Raw genomic sequence first — 23307 nt, 5'->3', positions numbered from 1 at the left:
AAAAACAGGTAGCTGATTATTCCGATAGCCCCGTACGAACATTATCTAGTGTGAAACGTTTCCTCAACGCATAAGCCAATGACATTGACTCTATATGTATTTGTATAGTGAATTTTCTAGACCATTATCATGACTTTCAGGAATTAATGACAAGCTCTGCCTAATGTGGTTTTATATAGCAAAACACATATTCATCTTCTATGAAGTAAAACATTTTAAATCTTGAAAATACTTTGATCAAATGAAGTTATAGATGCGATAGTAAAGCTGCTGATAAGCTTGGCGTATATAAAAAGTTAAATCTGAACTAGGTATTCATCAGGCTAAAAGTCTCATATATGACATTTTGGGTTCAGCGAACCTTCACTCCCTTACTTCGTACGGGACAAAACATGGTAAAGAACTCAAAATTCGACATCAATGAATATTTTCCTTACATTTTACTTTGTAAAAAAGTTATAATTGAACCGACCTTCAAACAAAAAAAAAAAAACAAAACAAATAAGTCCACGAAGAAAGAAACGATTTCATCAACAACACCAGTTTGCTGTTAGCTACCGTATTTTAAAGAAAAATAATTACACCGACTACATTCTTATATTTAAAGCAATCCCGGTCGAGACATATAGGTACACAACACATAGATCTTACTGTGCTCTTACTGTATATTATACACAGCCTTACCAACATCAATTAGTGCAATTATCCTTTACATGTAGCAAATAGCATAAGTAAAGTGGGTCCAGCTTAACTGAGCTTTGCGATCTTACAATGAAAATTTATGGTCAGGGGCCGTTCATAAATTACGTAACGCAAAAGTCAACATTTTTCAGACCCCCCCCCCCCGGGTCTGTAACGCTAAAAGGGTCAAGTTTGACCCAATTTTGTTAGAACCGTAACGCTTGCCTCATACCCCCCCCCCCCTCCCCCCTCTAGCGTTACGTAATTTATGAACGGCCCCTCACGTGCTTTACCTTTGAATGAGTTCAATTTTTTTCCCCCTTTTTCTTCCTTTTTGCTTCTACATCCCAAGACTAAGACATGATAATGGAAAATAAAATAATTTATTGAAAAAATGCGCGCAATGGGGGTAGTCTACGTTAATATAATTAAAAGTACTTTAAACGGAAAAATACGACGTTCGTAAAATTTAGATGTATATTGAAGCGTTCACGGGTGCTCTAATAATATTGTATATAATGTTAAATTGTTTTTTTTTGCATTTACTAAAATGCAGCGTATGTATTACAGTGTACATATATGTATGTACGTGTTGGACGTATAAAGTTCCAGCCATAACATTGAGAATAACACCGACAATATATACTTATACTCTGAAATGATATTATAAGATATCCTGTGTGGGGAACTTTTTCATCGATTTTGTGTTCGATGCAACGATTTTAGTTTGTTGTTTGCAATACGGATGCCGAAGATATATTTATTCTTAACTTTAAACTGAACTTCAAATCCGATCAAGAAGTTAGGTGTAAGTTTAGTGTCTTTTTTTTTGCTGTGTGTTCTCCGTTCCAATACACAAGATTTACCAAAGATGAGGTTAGTAAGATACTGCAGTTTTGTGGTTTATAAAATTGAACTGTCGAAAGTAGATTAGTATTTTTTGTGGAACAACAATAAAAATAAACTATGAGATATATACCCACTTTCAGATTTGGAATTAAAGTTTATGTTCTCTCTCGCTCTCTTTTTTTTTGGGGTGCTTGAACAACTTCAGTTTGAAGTGTTTAGGTAATAATCATATTGAACACACTTTTCGCTTTTATCTGCTCTGTGTTCAGCTATACAGCTTATAATATGGAAAAAGAAGTTTTGGTGTAAGTGTTAGACTGTTAATCATAGTGCATAGTGCATACATTTGGGGCGATTTGGACTGAACAACTTTAAAACGAAATTTCAAACTATAGCAAAATATAGCATGCAGGGATTGACGGTCAGCGCTAATTTTATTTAGGTCAACATTATGTACTTCTTCTAACTACGATTGTCTATACTCTCGATAAGGATTCGTTTAACCGTAAAATGTACACGGGCTAAATCTGATTGCATTAGGGCTATTCCCTACATTTTATTTATACTGGATATACGAGCGTATATCTAACATATCAAGTATATTTGATTAAACTAGGAGTCCGGCAAGGTAATTAGTTTTTTAATCAGACCAATATCTGCTGAGCGATAAGACTTTGGAAAAAATCTTTTTTACACATTGAAAACCACGTATTTCCAAAGTCTTATCGCTCAGCAGATATTGGTCTGATTAAAAAACTAACTACCTTGCTCCTGAGATCTCGAGCTACACGCAGGCATTTTGTTTGATCAAAATCCGTCGCGTAAAAAATATCATTTACTTCCAGGTGGCAGTTGTCAAGCTAATACGATTATACTCGATATAAGAGATATATTCAAATATACTCGATATGCTGGATATACTCTCGTATATTCAGTATAAATAAAGTGAAGGGAATAGCCCTATTATAACTCCCGCCCGTATATTCTACGTTGCAGGTGTATATAGTGGGTGTAAACACGGACAGTTTACTTCAGGGATTACTTTGAAGAAAATATTTTCTTGAATTTTCTGGAAACTACTCCAAATTTCTTGAAATTTCTCGAAATTGAAAATATCAAGAAAATTCGCAATCTGGAAAATCTGACAAGTTATTTTCCTAAAATTCGTTGAATTTCATAAGGTTTCTTGAATTTTCTTAGTTTCTGGAAATAGAAGAAAATGCAAAACATTTTGCGATTTTTCTTCATGAATTTTCTTGAAATCTCGCACACGCGAATCATAGTATGCGCCCTGTACGACATGTAACGAAAAGTCATGATTGTGCGAGATTCAACACTTAGAGGTGAGTCTCGCACACCATGAATTATTGTGGTGTACGAGACTACCCTAACCCCCTGACATACTCTGTATTCACCTTGAACCGATCAAAACAGTTCAAATTATCCAAAGGCGTATCTTAACATGCATTCAAGATTAAATAGTACGTTCATTATAGCAGATGATTATACACCTGCATAAGGCACGCGTAGCTACACCACCCAAAAAGTAACACTGATTTGTATTCCACGAATCAGACTGACACGTCCGCATTTTCTTCAAACTTAATTGGAGTACGTACACATTTCGAGTTGCGAAGAAGAGCAATTCAATATAAATTTACACAAATGTTTGCTTTGACAAGTGGGAGGCATGCTGAACGATACGCTGCCGATGTCTATTTTTAGGGAACCAATTTTTGTAAATTACTACAAATTTCTATGACTTCCGTGTAAATTATTATAAGCAGCAACAACCTACACGATTTTCCATGCTGGAATAAACGTTTCTCATTATGCACCACTCTTATTAACTACCCATTGGCATCATTATATAATTATGATGTAGGTTTACTTCACCGTGCTTGCGGTATTGTGCTTACATCCACCGTTATTTTACGTAAATTGGTTTCAGCTTCATCAGTTGACAGTTTCCGATTTTCTGTGTAAATTTTTCTCGAGAATACTAGGGCTTAGATTCGTGACGTGGACTAAAAGAAAACAGCAAAGATGGTTGCGCTTATAAGGAAGCGATGATGCAAATTAATTATTGTGAACCAGTGGAATTTTTTTTAGTCATGACATTGAGTCAGGTATAACATCTGTGCAATCATTTTTCGAATACGATGGCAACTTGAAGTCTATTACAATTTACACAGTTGTGCCAAAGCAAACAGCTTTCCGCACAGATATATTTTCTAACTATAGCAACAATTCTACAATCTACATAGAAAACCTGGATGTATGACGGTACCCTGTCTAACAATACGGATATAAAAATCTGGTCCTAAATCAAAAATTTCGTGAAGTCGAATCAGATATTCACTAAAGTGTAATATGAATTTATAATTACATAGTCAATGGGTGAAAGGCGGAAAAGTCAGAGAAAAGCACAAGTTTCTCCATTTATAATTTTCCAACTATGAGCGAGTTTAATTGAATGAAGAACTTAACTCAACAGCTTCTTTGTGTGAATTGAGTTAATCATAACTATGTAACGTGTAAACAAAAGTGAATGGAGAACATTGAAAGGAAGTACGAGTTTTTTCTTCTCTCTTCTTGAAAGTGTTACAAAGCCAAGAGCTGAAATAATTTTTTTTATTAATTTGCGTCAACAACGAGAGGTCAGAGTAACTAAAAGTAAACTTAAGTTTCCCATGTCTAACTTTTCTTTCAACAATGTAACAATTTACTTTTTGCGAATTTCCTTTCCTTATTCCAACGATTTTTCAAGGAATATCACGGATTTCTTTGTACGAACACATTTTTCTGAAGATAAATTAATGTAATGATAAGTTGCAGACAAGTAACAAGATATGTGTTGGTGACGGGTAGATAAGCGAATAAATGAAAAGAAGATGAAGAGTCGATAGTCTTTGTAAAATTTGAGGCCTTGGGCGGAGCAGAGGAACTGCTAACTTACACTTAATTTAATCAATTAATATACGTGATAGGAAAGGACGTAAGGAAAATAAATTGGACTACTGTGGGTTCTTTTTGACTCTGAACATATTTTAAGAAATTTTCGAGTTTTAAAAGTCATATAATGTTTTCAGGCAAATCGTTTTCAGGCTATGATATTTTGGCGGAAAATTTGAAAATGTCTCAGCGAATTCAAATTTTGCGCCAAAGTATTATACACTGGGAATCACTTTATTGGCTGTAACATCGATGGCTTTTAAAATTCTGATAAGTCTAAAATTGTGTTTTCTTCAGGTGAACATTCCTCACGTCCTACTTCAATGGAAAAAAGGAAACTTTTGATATAACTGTTACATCTCAACAGTCCTGGATCGATTGAGATGCAAGTTCAGTGTAAAAATGGATACATTACGACCCTCCAGCGGTAGTCAGTATGGTCAGTGTGGTATTGTCTGAAAGGTCTTGACTCAATTTTAATGTATTTTGGGCGAAACTGACACCCAAGGCGTAGTCACACTTAACAGATTTGGACAATATACCTCCAATTTTTGAAAATAAAAAATTTTTCTTACAATTTTTTGCCGGAAAAAATCGGAGAAGGACTTAAGTTTTTTGTGGCACTGACACACTGAGAGTCTGATGTCGACAAGGGTGTTTTTGATGTTTTCGCAATTCCGGTCCATAATCATCACCTTTCCATGCATCCATTTAATGTCGTTTCGAAGGTATTTATTTCACAGTGCGTTTTTGATTATTTTTTTCGCACTTGGGCTTTTTCACATTTTTTTCGCACGCTACATAGCTTAGTACCTTTAAGAAAGACTAAATTTTATAAATAAAAACTTTGCACAGACCAGAATTTGAACATCTAACACCAAAATTCTTCCAAACACCAAGCAACGACCATAGCCATTCGGCTAAAGAGTCACACAATTATACAGAACGTATTGTTGAAGCGTACATACTAAGCATTGACTACTTGATTTTATTTAGCGCGTCTCTATACATCTCATTACAATGTGTACATAGAACAGGTTGCTTGATCGTTCAAATGAATTCATGTTTGCATGTGAATATTTGGTAGAAATTTTGGTAATATTTTGCATTGGAAAGGTGATTATGGCCCGAAATTGCGAAAAACGTTGTATCTACCACGGTAGGTATGCCGGTATTTTTTCGCACACGACGTCTTGTCGACCTCGGCTTCGCCTTCGACATCTAGTGCGAAAAAATACCTTCATACCTACCTTGGTAGATAAATAACTATTATTGCATACTTTGGACTCTAGTAAGTGACTAACCAAAAAACGTCGAGCAAAATGCTTTTTGAACTACCCTAACATATATGTGCTTTGTTCGCTTTATGGTTTTACCACCACGAGTCAGCAAGTTTGATGATGAGTTGAAATTGCAATACAGCTATGATTCGCTAGACTTGTTCGTTTGCCTAAAGAGTTGGAATATTTGAATAAGTACCACTGTCGACCTGGCGGGATATGAATTGATATTTTTGAACTGCATATTGATGCAAAACATCGAAAGATGTATTTAATTTTTCATAAGATCGAAACAGTAGTCGGATGCCTTGCTTGTACATTTTTACAAAAAAATCGTAAAATACTACTGGATGTCCGTCCAGTCCATGAGTTGGTACTTTCTTTGACAGTTCCAATAAAATGTCATACTCTTACCCACTTGTGAAAACGTTTGAATGACATTTACCACTCGTATACTGTATATTTTTCAACCATTTTATTCATGTCCTTGTGCTCGTATTCCCCTTTTTACGTGCAACTTCCTCTTCACGCTAATTCAAATAGACAACTTGTTTACAATAAACATTTTTATCTTACTTTTACGGAAAAGAAACGTTATACATTAAATGGAGTAAGTTGAGATGGTTGGTTATTCAGTTAAAATCGAATTATTGTTTTATTTGAAGTGATACGGTGTAGAGATATCAACAATAATCAATCGAGTATCACCCACCATTAGTCGTTTGAATATTTTCTAATTCGCTAAACATCAAAATCTAAACAACAAGTCCGATTAAGAATCTGGTCGATTTTTTTTTAATTGCAAATGGATATATGCGATTGAGTACGACACACATTGCAAAGCTTTATTCTATTGAAGAGGATCAAACAACATGATAAAATTAACTTGAAATTTTTTGCATGTTTTTCTCCTATTTTTTTCCTTTTTTTGCTTTTATTTAATTAAATACGAAACATTGTAAACACAGTATTATATAAGTCAGCATATTCCATTTTGATTTAGCATCACGAGTGCATTTATTGGGGGGGTTGACAGCTCTTTTTAATCACATCTATTGAGTTATCGCCGCATTCTGTTCTGATACGAAAAAAAAACGTTTTATTTATAATGCAGGTACATTGTAAATATATATACTGAGTACGTTTTGTAGCACTCAAAGCAGAGTGTGGCTATTGGATCGCTTGAACATTTGCTACGTTCAGACAATGGTATACAATTTGGAGTCAGGAAATTAATCGCTGTATTCTACGTTAATTATTCTGTGTTATTTTTTCGCAATTTATTTTTATTTTACTTTTGAACTAGAGCTTTGGATAAAGTGCATTTTAGTTAGCACCTTTTCTGAATGCTGCATAATGCAATCGCTTAATACAAATAATACGAATAAGTCTTTCGGAAATTTGTATCTGTTCAATTCTGAACTCTGTTTTATTTAAAAGTAAATGATCTTTCTAAGAACAAGGAGTTTCTATAGCCGTTCTTGGGTTTTACAATCGCAGGATAAATTTTAATTTTTTTGGAGATCTCGTTTTGGTGGCATTAATTTGAACATTAACATTTTTTCACTCTTCACAACCAGTGAACGTAAACATTATATTAGAAGGGACTAAACTGTACTGTAGGGGAGGTCGATTTTTTGGAAATATTTTAGACTAGGACTGATTGCTATTTAAACATAGTTAATCGAGAAACGGCTCACTTCTGAAACGAAGGGCTGCTTTTTTGGGAAAAAGTCGTTCTTGGAACATTTTCTACAAAAAAGCCTCCTTACCTCTCCGCAATAAAGTTTCTTCGTCCCATGTCTCAAAAGATGTTTAATTACTTTGCGGCGAGGTAAGGAGGTAGTTTTATTAAAAATTTTCCAAGGATAATTTTTCCTAAATATACAGCCCATCGATGAAGGGGTGAGCCATTTCTCGATTTATTGTATTTAAAAAACAATCAAACTTGATATAAAATATTGCCAGAAAAATCGACCAACCCTACTGTACTGTGATGTCACAATTTCTGATACAGAAAAAATGGTAGAAAAATGGAAAATCTGTTTAATCATTTATTTTGCTCTAAACTTCCCAGTTACTTCATTTACTTTCTGCAACGGCGTGTCACAATAGGACATTTTTTGTAACTCATATGAGTAAGAAAATGTAAGATTTTTCCGCACTGCATTTTTATTTCCGCTCTGTTTTCATTAGTTTACTTGAACAGCATTTATAATTCGAAATATTCCTATAAATAAAAAATCTTCAATCTTCCCAGCATTTGAATCCCATACCACGAACGCATTAACTATTCGAACAAAACATACAATCAAATTGTCATTACAGTCAATCAGAGGAATTTTTATTTGCTTTTTTGTCAATTACGAAACTTGGTTTGCAGAAAGCAGACACGTTTTGAAATATTATTTTTTCAGCACACTCGCTCCGCTCGTTATAAGGAAAATTTGTACTAGTGCTGTAAAAAATCAAAATTTCTAAATTTGGTGCAGAAGACACTATTGTTAGTACGACTTCGCCATTGGTATCACACTTACTGCCTTACTTACGAGTTCTAAATCCGTTGACATTTTCGTAAGTTTATTAAAATATTTGTATTTATAAGAACAGCATCGACCATTACTTTTACGAATTCAAAACTATGTATATTGTGCATGTGGACTAGTTTTCCAAACAGATTCAACTTTAGGTATAGGAAGGGCGAAAATCCGATAAATTTTTTAAAAGATCCTAGTTTTACTAGTTGTTTCTTTGTTTAATTAGCAAAATGACTAGCCACAACGCACTTCCAGCAAAAGTGGTACTCTAAATAGGGTACTGAAACTTGACAGTGCTCCATGCAAAATTTTACACTATAAAAAGAGTGGGGATAAAATTTCATACACAATAGTACTCTACTTGGCAGCTGTCATTAATAGCACTTTTGCTTGAAGTGCGTTGCTAGCCAACAAATATAAATAAAATGACAAAATGACATGTGTTGGTTGTAACTTTGTCTGATTGTACAACATATAAATATTGGTTGACCAAGTGACGAAACATGGAATGGAAAGCTACTTCTAGTGAATTTATTCTTAAAAAATGTTATTTCGATTGATACAAAAACGTTTTGTAATCCGAAAATCTGTCTGCTTATCAGTCCCTGATTTGTTACTGCACAAGTGTAAGTCTCACCCAAATTGCTGACAATTACTGAAGCAAAGAGATTGAACCCAAATGACGAGTGAAATTTCCAAATTATAACTTTTACATGGAAATTCTTGCCATTTTGACCATGGGTAACGGATGGCTGAATACACAATACCGTTTGTAGGACTTAACATAATGATTTTGACCTAAATATCTAGGCGAAAAAATAAATTGAGATTTTAGAGTCGAAATCCAGGCTAAGAGACAACTTTTTCTTTGTCAAAATGGGTAGGTAGGATAATCACAGAATAAATATGACACAATTGACCCTCAAACTATGAACCCATTTTTCTACAGTCAAATTGTAGAAAAAAACAATCGCTCGATTTTGTCAAAATTTTCCAGAAATCTGAATATTTCGTCCGTGTCCGCATTTCATCTGACTAGTTTTTGTTACAAACTTTGTGACAAGGACAAAAAAACGACTTGTCTTGATCTTTTCAATTTAACCACTTGAATCGTAACTCGCATTTCTTCTAAAATAACTCAAAGTTCTCTTTATTGCACAGTGAACGAAGAAAACAGAAAGCGTAATAAAATGTTTTATTATCAAAACTTTTCTTATTAAAGACGTCAATGATTTACTTTAAAATTAAAATCCAACAGTTAAAAATAAAAGTATTTATGTGCCAGAACTAATCTAACTTTTCAAACAGCACATTATAACCGCCACTTACCCATCGCTAGTGTAAATGCCTAGAACTTCTTCCGTTCTCAACATAAAACACATTCAGTCTGTTCACTTATATACACCTCAAAACATACAAACAAAAAAAAATGAAAAACTAAACTTTTTTAAGTTCCTTTTTGATATTAATGAACTAAATTAAAAACACGACTCATCTTTTCATGTAGATTCCTACTTTTCGAAAAACAATTTTAATTGGTTTTGAAAAACTCTGAAGGAATACTAATTAAACTCGTTTCACCGTTTTAATGCTAGATCTACAAAGCTATCCATAAAACTCTTTCTTAATATTCATTACTCATTTTCATAAACCATCCACCTTTTCCAACCGACAACAATTTTTTTTTTTCTCATTTTCAACCTCATCTTCCTATAAAATAATAAAGTAAAATTCAACGGAAGAAGCCGTGATACGAAAAAAAAAAATTGTAGAAGATAGGAGAAGAGAGATCCTAATGAATTATGCATAAATAAACAATAAACAGTTAAAACCACACAAACCTTTTGCATAAATCAACAAAATTAATATGTTGAGAGCCAAGTATGGCTGCATTTTTTGTTGCCTCCAGAGCGTGCTCCTATAATAAATCAACCGCAATGACGATAAAGTTGTGTTGTCGATGAAACACACTCAACACACATTTTCTTTTCCACTCTTTTTTTTTTGCTTTCTTTTTACAAATTTATTTGCATTTAAAATTTTGTATATCACATTTCACTTTCATTTCCTTCATAAAAATTCATTAGCACATTTTACAAATTTTATTTCGCTTCTTTTTTCTTCTTCTTCTTCTTCTAACGGAAATTTCAAAAATGTGAACAAAATAAATGTCCCATCTAGTCGTGCACCAATCACATGTTAAGTATTTTTCATGGAATTTTATTTATTTCGGTTTACTCGTAGAAACTTTAGTGTAAACAACAAAAATAAAATTATTTAAAATTAAATTGTGAAAGAAGAAGTATGGAAAAAGTTTAATTAATTGAAATGAACCCTGTTATCATGGTAAAAACTTTACCGCAATCATAAACACCAATCCAATGTCCCTTCTTTTTTCTCTCTTATATATTTGTTAGCGAACACAGTTAGCAAAAAAAAAAATGATTCGCGTTCGTCGGTAAAATTTTGTATATTTGAAAAATTAAAAATATTTTTCGTGTCTCAATCGAAGAACCGAAACATAACAAAAATGCGTCCGATACCGGTCGTCGTTTACAGCTTACTGACTTTAAACAATTTTTACAAATGGTTCAACCCTCGTTGTGTGAATCATATGTACACACAGTCATCATCTACACATGTTCTATATAAACCTAACCCTAAATATTATCTAAACAGTGTACAGCTTTCTCCAACGAAATGCTTTCTTCTGAAATGCCAAACTTGCGCAATGACGCCAAGTGGAGCTTTTCAAATGTTTTATAATATTTTCGGTGCTGCGTTAACGGTATAACAAAAATTTGTGGTTAACAATATCGTCTTTTTTAGCAATAATATTTTCCTATTTTTTTGTTGTACAAAAACCGCCGAAAAACCTAAAAAGAAAGAAATCTAATCAGCGTCGAGAAAGGACGTCTATCACCCATACACATCCCTTCCAACTGAAATTGTATGTTAACGGAATCTTTTTTTTTATCCCATTCTGTATACACTATATAGGCTTGATGAGTAAGATTTTGGAAAAATTGGCCTGAACGTGAATGAAAATACGAAAAGAAACGAGGTGATGACTTGCGTATAATGTTCTTCGAATAAATCAGGAGAAAAATATATTTATACCACCTCTCATTCAAGGTATTGTTATTGTTGTTATTACTTTATGGGAAGCTCGGATTACAGAAATTACATTGAACAAAATTGATCCAATTCGATATGAGATATGAGCATCTGCAAAATCCTAAATTTAATTTTTTTTAAGAAAAATATTAAATTTGGGTCTCATGCATTCGGAGCCACGGTTTCCACGGTTGATTTTCCACCTGATCGATCGAATAGAATTTGACGATGGGTTAATCTAATAATCAGCGATACTGCTTTTTTTTCGGAAATGAGGTGAATTCACTGTTCACATACCGAATGCATCAACCATGGGACATGGGTCCCTTGTTCACAACATACACATATTATTTATACACATAATAAATGCAGCATCTACAACTCAAATGAGTAATCATCCAAGTTAGAATGATTCTCATGAATTTTTATTCATTTATCATCGACAGTCCAAAATTGACGAGAAGATCAAAATTGGATTGTCATACTTGGTCTTTTAATTTCTATTTAACTGTAAAGTTACGAAGGGGGATTCTTTTAAAAATTGAGCTAGCTCCGTTGAAGATGTTATCCAGTTAGGCATTAGTTATGTGTACACAAAAAGCTTCGAATGAAATCGTCGTATTTGAATTTCTAGATGTGCTTGGTTGAAAAATCACATTCTTCTTACCAAAATTACAGTGGCAGCAGATAATATAAGTAGACTGTCGAGAAGATATGGGGGTTAAAACAGACATTCTTTTTCTATTTAATTTATGTTTAAAATATCGAAAGAATGTTCCAGCCATATTCACGGAAAATATTTCTGAATTTTTGAAATTTTATTTCTACAAAATGGGTCGTCCTTAAATAGGCTTCATAAAAATATCGCGTAGTAATGGCAGGATTCGAAGTATTTTTTTGATAACTGCATCAACTCTCCCTCTCCTCAAAAGGAATTCCGATTTAAGTCACACATCATAATTAATGGTGATGAGCGGTAGGAGGTTAGGTTCAACATTTGCAGGTAATCTTTATATCAGCTCGAATCTCTGGTTTGACGAGAACCCAACACCTATTTTCACCAAGTTTCACCAATTTTATTTTTGTGAAGATTCAGATGATATATTTCGATCGAAGATAAGCTCAGCTTACCAAAATTGAAAATTTTTTAGTGAAATTTAGCGAATTTCTATATATATCGTTTCACCAAGTTTCACTAAAATTTGTCTAAAATACAATCAATATTTCAGGAGATTCAAGATCACAGATCAAAGAACAGATTTTTTTTCTCTTATTAAATTCCCTTTCTCTTGGTGTACAGGCTTTGTGGATGGATCCTGTTTCAGACATATAGGCATACAACATACAAATCATGTGAATGAAACATTAGTGTTGTGACATGTTGTGCAATACAATTTCGACAATAACAGTTGATAAGTTTGGCCTTATGGCTAAGAAAATGCAGACCACAGACAACACAATTAAATAATAGATATTTTTGCTCGAAACTCTATCACATACATTATGAAAACGAAATTACTGCAACAAATTTGCCCAGACATTATTTAGTATAAATAAATTCTTCAAAGTTAACGACTACTATACCAAAAGTAATAGACATTCTATTCGAATTCGAGACATGAATTTATTTATGGTGCATGTGGGAAATGTTAAGTGAATTGTTGTATACGGCGCTGATGATAAACGAAAATAAAATTCTCTGAATTGTTGGTTTTCTCCTACTTCTCTTTTTTTTAACTGCACATTTTCGTGCTTCAATGCAATAAAGAAAATTTAAAGATTTTTTTTTTTTTAAATAACTAAGAGTACATATGCTCAATGTTAGGTCCCATACTATTGAAATAGCGGAGGAACTGCTTATAAATGGAATTGTTCGGAAGGTAGAAGTAAAACCACTCAATGGAAAACCGACTTCTTTTGAATAGTGTGCAACGACAAAAATGAATTCCATTCGAAAATCGACGAAATGCAGGTGTAAATTAGAGTTGATACCGGAATTTCAAAGTTACTAATCTAATTTTCTCTGAAGTCTGCACTTATAGCGTCGTTAGTGAAAAGTGACAGTAAGAGGATATACGCAACAAAAAAAACTTGTAAAAAAAACATTTGCTCCAAAGGCATCTACTTGCTGAATAATAGAGATGTTTTGCTATAATATTGTGCTCTACCGCGAACTCTACTCTCGTAACGAATCTAGTTTTAATTCAAATAAAGGAAATACTGGGCATCTAACAAGCATACAAAATGAAAAAAATATTTATTATCCATACGGGAACGGGAGCGAAAGTTCGACATGAATTTGCAGTTTTTCACAAGCAAAACTACTTATGCGTGCTAATACAAAATAGTTACACACACTCGTGTGGTAGTGGTAAATCTGAATGAAACCATATAAGGAGTTACGTTTGTATGAGTAATCCAGCTGACAAACAGATGAAGCAAATTCATGTCTTAATTTCACTGACGTCCCCTATATTCTATCGACAAAACATATTATCTACCGAACTTCACTATTTTAATACTTTAGATCAGTTATGTTTCGTTTCGAAGGCTAATGGTAGGAAATGACTAACGTAATATTGTGGCTATGTTTCGTTTACAAAGGTTTCCACAAGCTAATAAATTTTATTCTCTCGTCACTTTCGTTAATTGATCAGATCGATCAGTTTTAGCACAAATTTGTTTAAACATCTACTTTATTGGAACACGATAAATCAATTCGCACTCTGTAAGTGCACAGAAACAAATGATTAAGTATGTGGCTGTAAATAATATAATTTTGCTTGCACATTGTTCAGGTCACGATAAGGGGGCATCTGGTATGATAACATGTTTCCAGTTAGCACAGTGTAGTCTGACGTATTTTGGTTCTTACTACAATATGACTGCATGTTGTACTGAATATTTATGGTTTTCCACGTTTTTGGGTCACAAGCACAGGAAACACACAAGCAGTTTTGAGTTGCTGAGATCGGAAATCATACTTTCTCCATTTTCCATTCGATTGGAAAACAATGGAAAACGTAGCATAATTGTCGATCTCAAACCAAAATTGTGCGTGTGTTTTCGGCTTAAGGCTTGGCATAACTTGAATTATGGTGGTTGGTTGTTCGCACACGAAAATTAAGTTAAAAGTCTAAAAATTGAAATTTTTAAATAGAGTAATTTTCAACACGATTACACTCAAATTCAACAACAGATTTTGTCCTATGGTACCGTCAAAAAAACCCGTCCTCACTTTTTGCAGATTTTCAGACCCCACCATTCCTCTTATCTCCACTTTTCCTATACTTCACACCTCATTCAAAAAGGAATGGATTATTGGACGGTCTCATATGTAATCGAAAATAATTTTAATCTAATCCACGATTTTCCTCCGTGCATTTTCAGCGTCATCTGTTAAACTTCATTTAAAATCCATACGTACGGCTCGAGTTCCGTTCGCACACACAAAGAGACCGTAATTGCGGTTTGTTCAGTGACAAAATCTACAATTTGGATAGTGCTATTTAATCTGTTGGAAGTAAAGAGAGTGATGGTTGAGGGCAGACTTGAATCTAGGCGTTGGCCGGACGTGGTTTTATTTATCAAAATAATAAATAGTAACATTCACTTGCATGATTTGGATGTTTACTTGCGACTACCACTGTACATTAATAGCTTTTTCGAGTTTCGTAAATATTTTGTTCAGTCTGTTGTTTATCGGCAGCCTATCGACCTTTGAAGATATTAGTTATCAATACTCTGAATGCTCTCGTTTCCTAGAATTGTATTTCACATTTATGAAGGTAATTCTTCCAAATTATCCATCATTCATACTTAATAACCTTTTCAACAGTGCAGGATAAATGATAAGCGGTTTCAGTACTTTTTCACTTAAATTAAACAATAATTAAAAATGGAAAATAAATCGTAACATCACTCACTTTGTGGTAAAAAATATTTTTTATCCTTCCGGTTTTTCCGCCAACGAAAAGAAAAATAATATTAATCTTTTCCTTCAAGAAAATTTTATTCAAAACCTCCGAAAGAATGTTTTTATTTCATTTTTCTCTTCCAATTTTTTTTTTTGTATACCCTCCACAAAGGAATTTCCTATGAAAATGCAAAATGCCCAACCACCCATTTAAATGGAAATCGTTTTTAATGATCAACACACTGTGTAGGAATATTATGCTTTCTTAAATAATAATTACCCTTCGAAATATTTCAGGCGATTATTGTAAAACGGGCTGGATAGCCCATCATGACTTATTCAATGGGAATAAGAGGCTTATAAAATAAGAAACACAAATCTTTGGTGCGGAATTTATTTTCTTCAGTTTTTTTTATACTCCCCGAATTATTTATTACGGTGGCGGTTTTTCACTTTTGCAGTGAAAATACACTATGAATTTTAAAATTGTTGGGATGCTGTTCAATTTCATGAATATGTCATTGTGCCATTAAATTTATATTAATATCGAATAATTGCTGTGACTCTTCATCTAAATTACAGAAACTTCCTTTAGCACGACAGTTACGGAAGGAGAGTTCATTTAATTATTAATTTCAACAATTAGTCGTTTATATTTAACGGAGTCGATGGAATTACAAGCGTCAGTAAATTGGTTTAAACGTAATTAACTCGATTATTCATTTATCTACCTAGAACAATAATTTCCCACTTTTTCCTCTAAATCATTTTTGTTTATCTCGGTAAATATGTTCTCGGCAGATAAAAAAAGCACCTCTTGCCAAAATTGGGGCTGCAACTTAACAACCAAAAACATATTCTCAAGTCTCATGTTGTAACATTGTTGCTGCTAGACGTTACTCCTACAGACAACCTTCATCATCGCAACATTATCATTGAATGTGATGCTTAGCTTGGCGGAAAATACTATGATATAGGTGATGCGATGAGCGGATATGAAAGAGGTGAAATGAAATGATAGGAAACGTCTACCTACTTTCGACTTTAGACAAGTCGTTCAGTCTTGTCTCAATTTATGAACAAAAAAATCAGTCAGAGTTGTATGCAGATTAACGAAACATTCATACGATAAATGAAAGTAATTGGAATAACATAGAAACGAGAAATTTAGCTTGGTGTAATGTAGGGATTGGCTATTTATGGCAATTTTATCTTTTCGCTCTACTCTTCAATAAATCTTGAATTTAATGATATACCCTATAATGCCGATATAATTTCAGTCATCATTAAAAGTTAAAATCCTGTAGTATCTCTAGAGTCTTCTATAGCTACAGATTTATTTGATGCCACATTTCAAATTACTTTTTTTATGTGCTGTTTATGGCAAGTTATAGTCGAGTCGAGTCTTACAAATATAATTTTCAAGTTTCTGCAGACCCATTTTATCGAGAGTCGAAAAAAAAAGAAATCTTTAACGAACTGCAGTTTTTCGCTGTGCGATTACGTTGTACTTTCCATAGTCTCAGCTGTATGGTATTGGTACTGAAATTTTTCAAAATCGGTATATTGTTCAATTCAGTACTCAGTGCGTATTGAACATTCTTGCATTAGTATAAGCGCGGTGACGTAAATTTCTTCGTGAGTTCGATTTCCCATTTTATTGTAATAAGAGCGTGTTAGGTACGATAAAATAGAAAGATTGGGATTTTCATTTAGGATTGTAGGTAGGTAGTTGTAATACGTGAGAGTTATACATCCACTCTCAATGCAAGGCAGCTTAAGCCTGTTAGAAACCCTCCACTCAAGTTCTGATATGTGGACGATCCATCACTATTTTTTTGATTTGAAGTATTTATCTATGTAAAAGTTTAACTGATCGAATGCAACTTTTTTGACTTTCGTTATTTACAGTCAATGTCAAACGAATTTTGTGTCTGTGTTTAGTTCAGCTGATGCACCAGCTGGTTCACTCATCAATCACACTACTTACGCGAGTTTAAGCAGTGTGTTTGTAAGCTAACCAATTAAGTTGAATCAAACTTATATAGCAATTTTGTTGACATTAACTGCTCGATGAACGGAAATGACAATAATTGTTTCTTTTATAGTGACGACCTGACGGTACTTCTACGTTTTATTACAGTAACTGACAAAATCTGTTAACCATTATTCGCTTCAATTCAGATTTAACATACTACTCATGATTTTCAAACCTACAAAATATTCAAACATTTTTGTCGACTTTCACGATCGTCACATCTCCATAAAGTCTAATCCAAGGTCGAATTGGAACAGGTGAGTAGATCGAAGCTAAAGAACAAATGAAGTGAACGGAGAATGTAGAAAAAATGATTTTTGATACATCAATTGACTGCACTTTATTTTAAATCTTTTGCCAATGAATGCAATAATGTCTTTGTCATTTGTTTACCAGTCACTTCAGTAGGGGATCGTTGATTGGGATACATCTCTCGAGTCAGAAATAATTGGAACTGTAGGAGCAGAAACGTACGGCAACGGTTTCTTCTTCTTCCTTCGTACTCTCACCATTCTGCAGCGATAACGTCGTCGCGGTGCGTCAATAACTGCACCGTTACTATTACTCTGAACTGCACTGATCTGGCCATTGGCATCAGCATTTTGACCGCAACAAATCTGTAGCGAAAATTAACTTAGCCACACCAATTATTTGACTATGAATCAACACACCTCAAAGAGTAAGGCCACAATTAAAATGAAAAAAAATATTTTCCTTCTCATTGCTCAAACGTTTTTATTTTTAAATCCCAACGAAACAAACGAGATTCGGTTACTAAACTCAATATCGGCTAATTTCAAACTTATATAGAATATGATTGTGCTAATTTGGCTGATTTACATGTTTGTTACTCTAAATACACCTGTATCCTCACACATTTGATTTAAATGAACGTCAAAGATATAGATGACTTTCACAAATATATTTCTGCGAATGAAAACTCTACCAACAGCAGGGAATGGTTTGAATTATAATTTTTTATTTGTTAACAGCTAGCGAATCAATTACAATATTATTGACTGGTGCCGAAATGAGCTAGCTGTGCAGTCGAAAGACGAGTTTGGCGTTACTCTTGATGGCATTCGCATCCAGGGAATTGGCGAGGCTCGTAACGCTTTCTCGTAGGATGTTGCAAAAAAAAATGTAACCTTTTAAATCTGGGAAAAGGTTAGGTTCGAGCTGACCTGAACCTGAAAAGTTCATCTATCTCGTAAACTTATTGCTATTATTATTGCATATTATTTTCCGATTCCCATTTACACATTTTAACATTATTCAATATTCAAATTGAATGTCACCGAAAACTGTTTATCGAGTCGAAAAATGCAAATTGACTCTTGAATATGACATCAAGCTAAACAAATATCAATATTTTTTATTAACCTAATCAAATTTGGTATATTTTTGATTAATTCACTTTCTGTAGGTTATTGCCTTTTATTTGCTTAATTCTTGGATAGTAAAATAAGTAATTATTGTTTGAATAGTCTGGATGAATTTAAAAGATGACGAAATTGATAGAAAAAGATAATATATTGTAAATGATGAAGATTGTTTTAGGTCGTCCAAGGGAGTTGCGGGAAACGACAAAACTTAACTAAAATAAGGATAGATTCGTGCCTAGCGAAAATAATATCAAATGTACTGGAATGTATTATTTATTTTTACTTAAAACGTTCATTTCAAATTTCATGAGAAACGGCTTTCGCAACCGAATATTGGGAAGAACTCAGTACATTTTTTTATTTCTACCACGACAATGAACTGTGATGTTATGCCATGAATATATGAACGAATATTAATTAGAAAAAAAAATTAATGTGCACTTTGGCCGTGATTCAATTTAAAAATTCATTTCATACAAATTTACAAAAAAAAAATAATCCTTTTCTGTCGTTGAAGGAATAATTACAAAACCATTAAAAATTTCACTACGCAATCATTATTCGATCGTCAAAAAAATCAAAATCGATCAAAGTCGGTCTTTTTAAACTAAACTGTAATGTTTTTGTAAGATTTGTGCATACTGGTTCGGAACGCTCTCACAAACACATTTACTTCACATTTGTTTCGCATGTGTTTCGCATTTGTTTCACATTTGACACACATCTGTGATTCAAATGTGAAGTAAATGTACATCACATTTAGTTCAATCGTCACATTTGACCAATTAGCGACGAATTTCAGGAAACGTTTGTCACATCGTAATACTTTGGACCCAAATGCACCGATATGTGCAATAAAATTAAACAAGTTGTGTTATTATAAGGCCAAATGTGCGAATCACATATGGGCAACGGCAAATGTGTCATATAAGGCAAATTTGGCCATTTTGCATGCTCACATTTACCTAAATTGAAAATTATTTTTGTTAAAATTCTATTGGAACCTGATTCTACGTTCCTTAAACTATTTAGATGTGGCTAAAAAAAAATCTAAATATTGAGTATACATCCTATACGCGCTTATCAAACATTTTTTGTCTTCACATTTGATTCACAGGAGATGTACAATTGATGTGCATGTGATTCACATTTATTTTACATTAAACGAATATGTTTTGAGTACGTTCAGAGAGAGAGAGAGAGAGCGTTTAGTACAAATTGGTATAAACATGTGTACTACTGTAACTGACGCAGCAATTTTGAATTGAATTATTTTATAAAACCTAAATTTTTATAAAATGATTTTCTTGTTCTTATTATATATATTCACATTCGTTGTGACTTTAGTTTATTTTCACTCATATTTTCATGGGTCCTGCGATCAGATTTTTCGAAGAAATCAAAATTTATCGAATAGTGATTTGTCTCAAGGTTTTATTGGTGTTAGTGTATGAAATTTGAGTAAATGTTTTGGATCGGAAAGGAAATAAAATAAAAGTGAATTTTATCGAATTTGTTCCAAGGTAACATTTCCCGCAACTCCCTTTGCCCACATAAAAAATCATAATTTTGTATTTAAACACTTCTTCTCCGTTTCTCCGATTTCTATTATTTCGATCATTTCGTATGCCATTTCAAATGACAAATCAGAGTTAGATTTTTCATGCTTCGGGGCCGAAAATGAGGGCAATTTTTCGAATTTTCTCGGGCTTCCGGCCCTCTGCATGAAAACTCACATGTGCACCTGTTTGGGACGGTTGATTTAAGGCACTTTCGCTTGTAAGCCTCACTTCGTTCGGCCTACAATCCGCGAAATTGCCTAAAATCAATCGTCCAAAACAGGTACACAAATGACTATTTCAAGTGTACAAAACAGTAAAGAAAATGTGAATATTTCCAGAACACAAAAAAAACACGTGCTCCGATTGAATGAGTCTCTTTTCCAGATAGCTCAATCGATATTGAGATAGACTCAGGCCTATATGTCACGGGTTCGACTCATTTGTCAGACATAGTTTCCTAATCGTAAATGATTAGTCTCCGCTGTTAGTTAACTTAACACTAGTCAGATCTTTCGACCGCAATATGTCTCTAAGAAAAACCAAGTTTCTGAACACAATTTTCATATGTTAAAAGAACATAAGTTACACAATTTCTCTACGTCCTTGGAAGGAAATCCTCTCCTTAGTGTGGTAGCTTTGTATAAAAGATCGTTGATCTAGGTGCATGCCATCACTTTTAAGAGGCATCGATACATCGTATTTCATTTTTGATGATATCTTTTCATCAGAATCCTTTTCGAAAAATTTACAACCACAATAACGACCACGAATGTGTTTAGTTTTGGTTGTAGTCGTTTGATCAGCTCTGAGAAAGGTCAGCAGTTTAACGAAGTTTCATAAACTGCTCAGTTTTCTCAGAGCTGGCTGGAAAGCTAACACATTTGTGGTCGTTATTGCGGTCGCATTTTTTTAAAGAAGGATTCTGGTGGAAGGAAAGATATCATCAAAAGTAAACTAAAATCTAGTATTTAAAACACGACCAAATGAATGCTTTTCAGCACACCATCGATGCCTCTTAAAATATGTTTTCTTTTTTGTTTAAGGGTTTTTAAATCTGAAATGTGACCTCAATTATTAAAAAACGTTCATGGCGGCGGGGCTATTGGTGAATTTGTTTTAGCTTGGCTCCTTCACTAAACTAACCAAATAAATTTTTTGACCCGAAGCCCGTTCCTTTTTCCGTTAAAATTAAATTGTATTTTTAGCAAATGCAAGAGTGCAAGACAAAGCTTCCGTCAGTAATTTTTGAAGATAAAAAAATCAGATTGGTGACGTAAGAGCTAAGCCTAGCTCAGTCACACCACCATCACCAGAAGAAGCTTGTTATAGCTGGGCTGAGAGTTGACGTATGTTTAATAAAAAAAGAATCGATTGGAGTTTAATTTTCCGACTATTTTACTGTTTCTATGAGGCTTCATCATCATCAAACAAGGGTTCTCTAAAAGTTTCGAAAACATATGTGTGTAGCAGACTTAGTACGTATACTAAATTAAACCGTTCTATAGCTGTCATTAAAAAAAGACTAATCTAATTTCTAGACATACCATAAATACAACGTTCCCGTGTCATTACTTTTCACAAAGTTGACATTATTTTATTTTCCCGAGCAGCATTCAAATCTGGGAGATTACAATATGTTCCCGATTTTAATACACACACTCTCACTCATAACAAACAAGACATAATACGTTACGTTAACATATAACGTGCAATGGCGTGCGGAAAATTTATACATACATATATAATGTACGATGGGGGATGGGGTTACCGGTTAGTTGAAAAGACAATAGGAGCTTTCGTGCTTCATATATGTAGGAAGTCGATAGTAGGAGTAGCATGTAGAAAGTCAAGTTTATAATTGAGTGCGACAGTTGGCGTGCTGAGTTATCAAAAACAAAACAGAAAAAAGAGTGGAAAGCAAGGTATAATAGAAATATAAAAAGAGTATTGTTGAAGAAAATGGAAAATAGGAAAATGTGAGCATTATGTTGCCTGTTTTTTTTTGTCAGAATTTTTGGGATGTTGCTATGATGTGAGCACATCAGGTGACATAGAATATTAAGTTGTGAGTATACTATTTTAAAATATGCTCTAAATTCAACTTCGTCTCTTCTATGTTTATTTTATTGTTAAAATGTCGAGATGATACACAGAATATTATATAGAGAATTTAGTGCTGTGCTGTTTTACGCCATCATACTTAGCTGTTAGTTGTAATTTATGCATATAGTGCATGAAGCAGGAAGAGAAGAAAAAAATATCCATCAAATTCAAAGGAAAAACTATTTACCTCTTTGAAAGCAGCAGATATAGGTTGTGTTCATCAAAGGATTGCGTAATTATTGCAGGTAAAGGAATTAAAATCTATGGAAAACTATTTGCTATTCAAACGCTTTCCTCAATACTTATTTAAATTGTTGTTGGTTGAGTGACTACAGTGATGCACCGTTGGATTTCCCCAATAAAAGTAACAGTAGTTCATGTAAAAAAATTTCATGACGATTTATGGTCGCTATTCTGTCAACTGAACTAATAGCTAAATGGCTTCTTACACCTCATCTATACAGGTTCACCTGTATTACAGGATCTATTATTGGAAAATCGATTTGCTAAACTTGCCAAATTTCCACCCTGCAAATTCTAGCAAGTTCTCAAAAATGTTTAGCAAATTTAGGAAATAAATTTTTCAAAAATAAGCTCTGCAACTAAAATATTTCCTTAAGCCACAAGATCATATGCCGAACAATGTTTTAAAGTCGATGTGTGAGCGGTCGTTCGCAGATGACGTCATTCTATTTTATTGAATCTTCAACACTTTCCTCCCCCTTGTCACGCAAAATGGCCAAAACAGTAAAATCTCCATATAAAGCATCAATACTGTCACCGACAAGAACTCCCCCTCCTCCAAACGAAGTGACGTCATTTGTGGACGGTCCCTTCGGCTAAAAGGTTTAAAAGAAAAATTCAAATTTCATGCAATCCTGAGG

General features: G+C 33.6%; 1 protein-coding gene and 1 long non-coding RNA gene across 6 annotated transcripts in view; both read right to left on the bottom strand.

Annotated features, from left to right (window-relative positions):
* Positions 1-14165, bottom strand: part of LOC119080688 (carbonic anhydrase-related protein 10) — an 85366-nt gene extending 71201 nt beyond the window's left edge. The window contains exons 1-2 of one of the 5 annotated variants that reach the window (XM_037189139.1): positions 13993-14165; positions 10144-10549 (exon numbers count right to left, since the gene is read on the bottom strand). In XM_037189139.1, coding sequence (XP_037045034.1) covers positions 10144-10195 — 52 coding nt within the window. In that variant the 5' untranslated portion in view covers positions 10196-10549; positions 13993-14165. Of the gene's footprint in view, positions 1-10143; positions 11272-13992 lie in introns of those variants that run through there. The other 4 variants (XM_037189165.1, XM_037189157.1, XM_037189129.1 and 1 more) reach the window with 4 other exon arrangements.
* A 3562-nt stretch (positions 14166-17727) lies between these two features.
* Positions 17728-18132, bottom strand: LOC119080424. The gene is made up of 2 exons (XR_005088327.1): positions 18045-18132; positions 17728-17990 (listed from the first exon to the last, which is right to left on the bottom strand). It is a non-coding gene; the product is annotated as an uncharacterized LOC119080424 (long non-coding RNA).
* Positions 18133-23307: the final 5175 nt, after the last annotated feature.

Source organism: Bradysia coprophila, chromosome X (genome assembly GCF_014529535.1).
Source record: "Bradysia coprophila strain Holo2 chromosome X, BU_Bcop_v1, whole genome shotgun sequence".
Classification (NCBI taxonomy): Eukaryota; Metazoa; Arthropoda; class Insecta; order Diptera; family Sciaridae; genus Bradysia; species Bradysia coprophila.
Note: the sequence above shows the minus strand (reverse complement) of the source record. Positions and strands in the feature narration are given on the sequence as shown.